The sequence below is a fragment of the Macadamia integrifolia genome, chromosome 3 (assembly GCF_013358625.1).
Source record: "Macadamia integrifolia cultivar HAES 741 chromosome 3, SCU_Mint_v3, whole genome shotgun sequence".
Taxonomy (NCBI): domain Eukaryota; kingdom Viridiplantae; phylum Streptophyta; class Magnoliopsida; order Proteales; family Proteaceae; genus Macadamia; species Macadamia integrifolia.
In genome coordinates, this window is record NC_056559.1 from 13,620,067 (window position 1) to 13,630,164 (window position 10,098).

General features: G+C 36.3%; 1 protein-coding gene across 1 annotated transcript; it reads left to right on the top strand.

Moving 5' to 3' along the window:
• The first annotated feature begins 8,804 nt into the window (after nucleotides 1–8,804).
• Nucleotides 8,805–10,070, top strand: LOC122074172 (endoglucanase 10-like). Its single transcript, XM_042639033.1, has 2 exons — nucleotides 8,805–9,471; nucleotides 9,754–10,070. The coding sequence occupies exons 1-2, from the start codon at nucleotides 9,252–9,254 to the stop codon at nucleotides 10,068–10,070; spliced, it is 537 nt and encodes a 178-aa protein (XP_042494967.1). The 5' UTR covers nucleotides 8,805–9,251.
• Nucleotides 10,071–10,098: the final 28 nt, after the last annotated feature.

Consider the following 10,098-nt stretch of genomic DNA (forward strand, 5'->3'; position numbering starts at 1 on the left):
TCTTGTACTTCGTCCCGCTTCAGTTGTCAATAAATTATAATAGCGAGAACCAGAGGTTTTATGATTGGATACGAGAACCAGATATATTATGATCGATCACAATGATCTTTAGAAACCCATTCGAAACCCTAATCTATGAGAACCAATTATTCTAATTCCTGCAGTGTAATCCATCCCTTCATAAATTTTGAATAGGAAATCAACTCATTGGGGATTTGAGTATTTTGGGTATATGAAGTACAGAAGGGTATAATGGTCGTATCCTATTAAGACCCTTTTATACTAAAGGGTAATTCGGTCTTTTGCTATTGAAAACTAACAGCATACTCACACCGTTAATGTTAGAGGAGGGGGCGTAATTCGTTCAAACCCTTAGATCCACATGTAATTTCGGCAAACTACAGGGGAGAGGGAGTAATTTTCCCTAATTTAAAAAGAAAGAGGAAAGTTGGAGAGAGAGAGAGAAAGAGAGGGGGGGCGTGAGAGTTTGAAAGAGTAAGAATCTAATATTATTATTTTCTGAACCAAATAAAGAAACAATTATTTAGAAACTAATATTGTTTCTTATCTTTCACCAAACGAAAAAAAAATGGCGTTTCTTATCACGAAAAAAAAAAAGATTTTGATTGATTTCAAGTTCCAAGAAGAGAAGGAATGTGGAGAGAGAGAGAGGATATAGAAGGAAATCAGAAAGAATATATCTTATTTTACGTTTGAAAAAAACATTAGTGAATTATTACTCCAAAAAAATATTAGCCACGAAACATGAGTACATGCTTTTATGTAATAGTATGATGTATGACAATGATACATTACATGTTTAATACAACAGTTTTGTAAATAAAAATACAAACATATATTCATTATATGTAACAGTCATTATTTGAATAAATACAATAATGCATCCAAAAGTTATTAAATTTCATTGAACTGAAAATAATTTAATGGATTTACTGAGGAAAAAAAAACTATAATTTATTAGTAACAATTTTATAATATAATGACACATCGACAGTATGTTGATAACAATTTTACAATTTTTTTTATGTTGTGAGTGAATGTGCTACACTCTACTAGAAAAAAAAAAATGAATGTACTATACATTTGCAAATTCACAAATTTTCTATTCATGCGGCCGGTGAGGCATATATTAGAATGTTATTGAGTTGTCTTGTCAACCGCAGTCCCCTGCCACACACCGTGAGACACGTTATAGCATACGAAATGTTCACCTACTCGCGCATTTATATTCTCCCCTCTTGTAATTACAAATACAAAAATTAAATTTTCCCAACATCTTTTTCCTATCATCTGACCCTTCTATTTTCCACCCTTCTCCCTTATTGTTCTCTTACTTTATATTAATTCTTAGTGAAAGTTGGATATCACTTTGTAAACATAGAAGGTGTTGTCGAATCACACAAATCTCATCTCTTATGTGTATGATTGTTTTACTACATGTGCTCGTTGATTGATGAGCACATTTATGTGTGAAATATAGTATAGTAAAACATGCATTTTACATCTTTAGAATGGACCTACCTTGGGTTTTACTCTCTTTTTGTAGGTTTTATATTTTCAAGGTCTTAAGGAATATCGGGTGCTATATCTCCAATTTTACACATAAAGAGGTCCTATTTCTTTTAGTTGTGAAGATGATGAAATTCTGAGCAAGATGGAAGTGTCAATTGCAAATACACATTCGTTTAGTCAACCGTACAAGTGATTATTCTTTTCGGATCAGAAAAAAAAATAATGGATTAGAACTGAACCAAGATGCAAAACCAGCCCATCTGCAGTTGTCTCAAGGTAACAACAACTACCTAGCATAGTTGGTGAGTTGTGGTATGTGAAATCCCTTCCTAATTAGGAGGTCTCAAGTTCGAACCTCTTAGCTACCATTTTATTGATGTTTTTTTTAAAGAAGGTTGGCCAAGATAGTTGTACGCAAGTTTGAAGTAGAGAGAGAGAAAATGAAGAAAAAATAGGAAGGGGGTTTCTTGTGCAAGAAGAGAGAGAAAAATAGAAAAAGGGAGAAAAAATAGGAAGAAAAAGGCAAGAAAAATCGTGGGAGATCTCTCTCCACATGTTTTCTCTCTTCTCTCTCCTCCACTTCATCAACAAGATAAAAAAAATTTTTTTTTTTTAAAAGCTAAAATCGTTAGCTTCCCTCCCCCATTCTCTATATAATAGAATTAACACAAGGGGAGGAGACACTTCATTCTTCTTCTAGGGTTTTTTCTTAGTTGCTTTATCTCTTTCTCAAGTTTTCTCTTTCTCTAGCTCTAGTTCTAAGTTTATGCTTTAAACACTTTTGTAAGTTCTTTTTATTCAATTAATGTATGCACTTTTGTTTTTGATTCAGTCTTTTATTTTTATTGTTTAAACAATTGAAATTGTAATTTTCAAGTTCTAGTTCTAGGATTAGTTTTAGGTGACAAGAACAAGCTATGAAGCATGTCTTTCAAGTTCAATTTTTGTATTCATATTTGTTTTCTCTAGTACTATAAATTTCAGATTTGGTATATTCCATATATGGTTTTCAGTACTGGTAGTATCTCAAATCGATTAAGTTTTCAGTTCAAGAGTTGAAGTTCAAATAAGTAGACTCCTTTAGTAGTCTTCTCTCCCTCCTCTCATTCCCTCTTCTGACTACCATTTCTTTCTTAATTTAGGATTTTAATTTCAGTCGTTACATTATTGCTATCCCTTTCCCCCAAGGTTCATGGCTAGTGTATGTGTTGGCTTTGCCCCTCCTAGCCATAGAACCATCATTTTATTGTTTTTATTTTAATTGTCTCCCTTTCCCTAAAGCCAAGTAAAGTAACCCTTGTAAGAGTGACTCTGATCAAGTAGGGAAGCTCATATTATGATGCATCCCTCGGGCTAAGTAGAAAAATCTACTTATGAGTCTCTCTCTAGCTTTATCCCATTTTTTTTACTTTATTTTTATTTCAGCATTTTTTTTCCTTCATTGTCTTTTAATTGCATGGGGTGTTTATTTTTAGCTATTTATTTATTTAATTAATTTTAATTGCGTGGCTTGCGTGTTTAAATTTTTAGATGACGAATGGTTAGGACATTATTTTAGATACATATGTTTAGGACGGTAATTAGAATTATATCACAATCATTAATCAGTTCATTTTCGCATTATTAAAAGAAGCAAAAAAATAAAGTGGCTGTTCTCCCAATGTTCGACCCGTAGCTACACTGATCCGTACGCTTGTGGTTACATTTTAAAATCTCAAACATTGATCTTACACATATTTTTGTATGACGAACATGATTGTGTAAGGTACTCATGTTGGAAGTAGAACATTATTCCACCCTAAAAAGTGATATCAAAGCTGATAGTTGATGATCAAGTATGGGGTCGAAGATTTGGGTCGACAACGAGAAGGCACAATATTGTGGAGATTGGTGAGGAGATTTATTGGAGAAAAAAAAATAGAGAGAATTATTGTGGATCATCGTGGTAAAAATAGTACACTATAGGATAGAAAAGATGCAATGGGCACTCCTAAAACATGGTTTGATGGAAAATGATTTCTCCTCGAGACAAAGATGCTAATCGACGGACTAGAGAGGCATGCCTAATAAAGTTTGTTGAGTGTGCTGCTGAATAACGAGGTGATTTGTAAGGAGGTTGAATTGAGATCAACAAGATTATTGGATCTTCAAAGTTCGAGATGGAGATGTTTGATCAATGCGATATAAGGCTCATGCCAAAGTGATGAGAGCCATTCATTTGAGGTACTAGCATTAAAGATGTGTTGCGTGAAGAATGGGGCTAAAATGACAAGTGTCAACTCTCCAAAGAATTAGCACTTAGCGTGTGCTGGGTGAAGAGTGGGTCAATGCTGACCAAGAGCGCTCATTCATTTAAGGAATTAGCACTAGGGTTGTGATGAGTGAAGAATGAAATGTTGGTCATTCAAGTGGCCATCGTGAATGGAGTGTATGGTGAAGAATGAAGCTGAGTTGATCATTCAAGAGGCTAACTGCATAGGGTCCAACTCACAACTAGGAGGTAGTCAAGGGACGAGTAGCGTAGGGTGAAGAATGAGGTTAAAGTAGTTTTTCCATAAATTCTTCAATGTGGCTACGACAAAATCCAAGATGGAGATTATTGGGTTTAGTGTCTTTTATCTATACTGATTGATGGAATTTGTTCAATGGTTTGATTGGGTTATCCATTAGGATCTTCTAATGGGGAGGTGGGGAAACAGCAAGGTAGAGTGAGTGGAAAAAGAAGAGTCTTCAAATGAGGAAGAATCCCAATAACTGAGTTTTCAAAAAAAAAAAAAAAAAAAAAAGAAAAAGAAATTGAGTATTGAGTCTCTAAGAGAGCAAAAGACGCCGAGTCTTTAAGAGTGGAGTCTTTCAAGAGAGAATAGGAGGTGGATTTTTCAAGTTGGAGTCTTCCAAGGTTGTTGAAATCTTCGAGAAACTAGATTATTCAAGAGGTGCAGTCTTCCAAGGGCGGAAGAGTACTCTTATAAAAAAAAAGAGGTTGTCTACCATGAGTAGTGATGATAAGAGAGTAACCAAGATGTGAGAATTCAAGAGGTGCAATGTGAATGCAACATGTGTACAAAGACTAAGCGATGAACAAATGAATTGGTAAAAGAGAGATAAAAAAATGGTATATATAAAAAGGGATTGGTTAGGTATTAAATTGTAAAGATTGTATTGTTTGTCTTCTCTTGATTCTTAGTGGAATAGATGGATATCACTCCACGGATGTAAGCAGCAATGCGCAATGCAGAATGACGTAAATCTCTGGTCTTTTGTGCGTATGCTTATTTTATTTTCGACATAAATCTCTGGTCTTTCGTGCGTATGCTTATTTTATTTTCGTATACTTGTTGATCCTACTATCATCTTTGTATGGCGAACATGATTCATACTCAAAGTTAATCCACCCCACTAACATCAACCTGCAACTGAGAGAAATAATGGTTAGTGAGGCAACGATGAATAAACAATTAACATCTTAAAAATTGAATGCTGCCTATACAACAAAAACCAAGGCACCAACAATTAGAGGTTTTGGAATCATATTAGAAGCACCAAATTAGGAGTGAAATGGGTTTCAAGGTAGTTACTAGGTTCCTTTCTGTTACTTTGGTCTTTGCCAAGTTCGTTCGCTAAATGTTTTAAATTAAAAAAAAAAAAAAGAGATTATACTATTTTATGATCTAAGTAAAATTTAGTTTCATAATTTCAAACTTTTATTTTTGGGTAACAGAATTTCAAATGGTTAGAAAAAAATGAGATCAAAATTGGTTGGCCAAAATGGAAATTTTCCCTCCTAAAAAGTCCTAAAGGCTGTTTGGTACTCAAGAGAAGAGAAGAGAAGAAAAGAAAAAAGTAAAAAAAATCATACATTTTTCTTAGTTTAAGAAATTCTCCTTGTACTTGTACTTGACATGTCCTGAATTAAGAGAAGATTCTTTTTTGAATTTCAAAATTCATCTTGAGTCTAGTGAAATTTTCTTTTGCTGTTACTGCTGAAAACGAAAAACAAAAATTTTTATTTTCTTTTAAATGATAGCCAAACACTTTTTTTTTTTATTTTACCATTTCATTTCTTCTTTGTCTAGATTTTTTTTTTTCCCACTTCTTCTCTTGGCTACCAAACACAGCCCAAAAGTCTCACTTTGAAATTCATCTATAAGTGTGAAACCATCTAGAGAAATTTTAATGAACTCAACGTTATCCAGATTAGCAGATTTCTTCCATAGTGGACTACTAAGAAGGTGTGTTACACCATCAAAGGAGTATATTGGTAAAAATAGGTGAAATTTTTTTGCTGCTACCGAATTCCCCCTACCTAAGCTTGCAGCCGAGAAAATAGAATAATTTATTTTCCCTTTGGGTTTCACAAATACCCTCATAGGTTTTGTATTTTCTAAATTATCGTTCAAGATTTCATTTCTTCGGTTGCAAGCCTAGGTAGCAAGAACTTGGCTGCTACCCAGGTAGGTGCAAAATTTCATCAAAAAATAAGAAAGTATACAATACCTACGGTTGGAATTACCACATCATCTTCTTTTAAGGGTTTGGGTTGAGAGGGGGTGTGAAGGAATTTTAAGCATCAAAAGGGGGTCATATATGGGCATTACTAAATCTGATCCAATTACTCTCCCTCTCCCTAAGAGGAATGGTAACTCTTAATTAGATTGGATCAAAGCCTTATATCCTAAGCACTTCGATTACAAAGTGAGAGGAGCAGGATAGAATGCAAGAACATCAAAATTAAATATAACCTAAAGTGAAGAGCATATGGGCTCTAAGCTCCGTTAGTATTTTATCTTATTTTATTTTTTAAATAAAAGGATTAAAGAAATGAGATGGTGAACAATGATAACATTCTCAATGTTTGATCCAATAAGATTTTGAGGTTTAGAGAGATCTTAGTCAATCAAAAGGCTATGTAGTTGTTGTAATGATCCAGGTCAATCAAAATTTTAATTCTAACTCCAAACATATTATGAGTAGAATAGTTTTTCTTCAAAATGAGCTCTCAAATATTTGAATTCAAGGATTGAGCATGTTTAAATTATTCGAGCGTGGTTGAGAGTGAAACACCATACATATGAGAAGGATTCACTCCTAGAGGCTCTCGGCTCGTCTCCCATGACTGCCGCTCCAACCATCTTCCAACGAGTTTTCAGGGAGCGACATGTGGCAATTTTTTAATCGAACGACCCTGAACAATCAACCCAGTTGGTTGATTGAAATCACACAAGACCGACCCACAACACAAGTTACTCGATTCAAAAGGTTTCCTTCGACTTTCCATATCTGCTCTTTACCTTTCGATTTCACAGAATTTTCTAAGACACCCTAAAGCACACTAAGAAGCCTTAAAGCAGAGAAAAACAATCTTAAGGGGAGAAATCGTTACAATTATGTAGAAGAGAAGAAGGAGAAGAGTATGAAATCGAGGAAGTCACTAAGACTAAACCCTAAGTGGGAAAATCAGAGAAAAAAAACCCTAAGTGAAGAGATTGTCACAGTTTTGTAGAAGATAAAGAGGAGAAGGAGTGTGAAATAGAAGGCGAAGGAGGAAAGGGGAATCAAATCATGATAGGGTTTCTCACTGTCTCATCTTTAAAATGACTTGGGAATGATCTAAGAAGAACATAATTATGTAGAAAATAAGATGTAAAAGAGAAAGAGGATAAAGGGAATCATACCTGAGATAGAGAAAGAAAGGGTTGCAGAAACCCTTACCGCATAAGAGAGAGAGAGAGAGAGAGAGAAGAATAAAAGAACAAAGAAAAAGTGACAGAGTTAGGGTTTGATTTCTTCTTCCTGAGATGGTGATGGAGAGGGTTAAGTTAGTGATGACCTTGACCACAGAAAAGAAGAATGATGGAGGAAAAGGAGCTACGGCAATGGAGCTTGGGGAACTGAGGACATAAGCCCTAATTTACAAAAGAGATGTTCAGTTGCAGAAAGCAAACTTGCAGTGGCAAAACGAAGAACTGCTTGGAGTTTCATGCGTGCTTCAGAGTGGAGGAAACCTGGATCGCGTTTCGATAGGTATCGCCAAGCGCCGGCAAGAGGAGAGAGAGGAGAGATGGGTCGAATTATTCTCAGTCGTTGGATTCATTGCAGCACAGGTGTCACGTTTGGAGGGGTCGTTGGACGCTCATTTGAGCGTCAGTCGTTGGAGACGAGTCGGATCCTACTAGCATGACGTGTGAAATTCTAGATCAATGAGAGGGCGTGTGGGAGAATATTCAATGCTTGCAAAAGGAGCAATGTAGTCTATTTGCACCCTACATATTTTGGACTTTTTCTGCCGTAGCCTAACCAAGATATTTTTCCCTTAAAGAGTGACAAAAAAACACAAAAAAACACTCTTTAGTCACATGGCCCCTATGCTTAAACATAGAGAGGGCAAATGATGCACACCACCCTTAACTAATGCTCATGCATGTTCCCTCATTGACCCTCTATTTAATGCAAGGGCCACACAATAATGAACTTTTTGAACAAAAATGGTGGACACAATAGTGCTGTGCCAAGAATTATCTCTCTCTCTCTCTTTCTCTTTTTTTTGTTTGATAAACCAAAATTCATTTGGGACTAGATACACAAGGTTGGGTATGAGATGGCCAAAATCAATGAATAGAATAATACCATATTGTCATACATGTCATTTAAACTAGAGGATGGGCGAAACCAAATACTTCTCTTGAAAAAAAAGAAAAAAGAAAAAAGACTAACCACATCTAAAAAGACAAGTGGATGTGAAAGACCACATCTTCAACATCCAAAGTTCCTTCTAGATCTTCCATCTCAACCTTCATTGGTTGGACCATTAGTTCTAAGAAAGCTAGCAAGTCATATTGTGATCACATGACAGCTATTTCCTTTCTTTCTTTTATGCGCTGTCCTTGAGCTAGGTGGTTTATCGATTACGTTATGCGAGAATGACCTACCACCAAAATCTTTCTTGTGACCAACTTTAGAGAACAACATAGTAACAATCACATCATTCAACTTAAGGTATCAGCCGTTGGATGTTACAGATTACCTAGGCCCATGTAAAATAAACGGCAGATCTGGTGCATCTGCATTATCCGCGTCATAGATCTCATGTGCTTAGCGTGATTCTTGGACAAAGCCACCTAATTACCTAAATGTAATAATCGGTGACTCAGTATTAGGTGAAGGTCCAACATTAACGTGCGAACAAACATTGGGGTTTCTTGAAAAGTCAAGGGCAATTTTGTCATTTAACGTAAATGCGAGAGAGAAAACCGAAGGAAAAGATTTTTTATCCCGCGCAAGTCGTAGCTGCGTTTTGTATGGTGTCGGTGCCGCCTTCACTCTGAGCATTTTCAGAGCTCAGCCACTGTCCACTGGACTCTGGAATCTGGATCGTGGACAATCGGCTACTTCGGCCGCGATCTAGCTCTTGCCTCCTCGTGTTTGAGCTTACTTGATTGATTCAGGAACTCCAAGGAGATCTTCGAATAGCTGCATTGATCTCTGGTGGTCTCAAATATCTCCATTCGATTTTGAATGGAACTTTGGTGTTTGAAGACCTAGAAAGCAGAATCTGTCTTCGTTTGGCTACGGATAATCCATTTTTGTGTGAAGATCTCGGGCAATGCGTTTGGTTTTAGAGTGATATGAATCATAGAGATTCATTTAACTTTTAGTTGTTGAAACGCGAGATCTCTTTAGAAAGAGGAAGCATTGTTTTGTTTTGTTGCAGAAGTAGAATGGGAGCTGATTCGAAGTCGAAGGGGGGATGGTGCGGGTGGTTCGTTGTGTTTGTGGTTTTGGCTGTTATTGCCGCAGCCGTAGCACTCACTATAGTGAAGAAATCTCATCACTCGAAGGGAAGTGCTGCTGCCCCCGTTCCTGGGCCTCCCGGCGCCATTACGCAGAAATACGCGGATGCCCTTAAATTAGCTGTCCAATTCTTCGATGTACAAAAATGTACGTTGCATTCTCTTCTTATTCCAGTTTTCATCATATGCTTCGAAGTTGCTGTTCCATACGCCTAGAGCTCTTATTTTGTTTTATTGCTGAAAAGGTTTTCTTGTTGATGAGAAACTTTAATAGGGTTAAAATTACTTCTTCCAATTTCTTTCTGTGATAAATTTCTTTTGTATGTTATGTGGAAATACTAGTATATTTCTTGTTGCATTTTTTTCCCTCTCATTTTGTAATGCCTGCCTGCTTTGCCTCAAGGTTTTTAAGATCACTTCATTCTTGCAGCTGGTAAGTTGGTTAATAACAAGATATCTTGGAGAGGGAATTCGGCTCTAACAGATGGGAAAGAAGTGGGTCTTGATCTGTCAAAAGGAATGTATGATGCTGGTGATCACATGAAATTTGGTTTCCCTTTGGCTTTCACTGCATCTGTGTTGTCATGGGCCATCCTTGAATATGGAGATCAGATGAGCGCAGTCAAGCAGCTGGAACCTGCTAAAGAGTCACTTAAATGGATAACTGATTACCTGGTCAATGCTCATCCTTCTGCGAATGTGCTATATATTCAGGTTAACCGGATACTCTTAACTCTAATACTTTAGTTCCTGTTTCCAATCACTTGGTACTTTT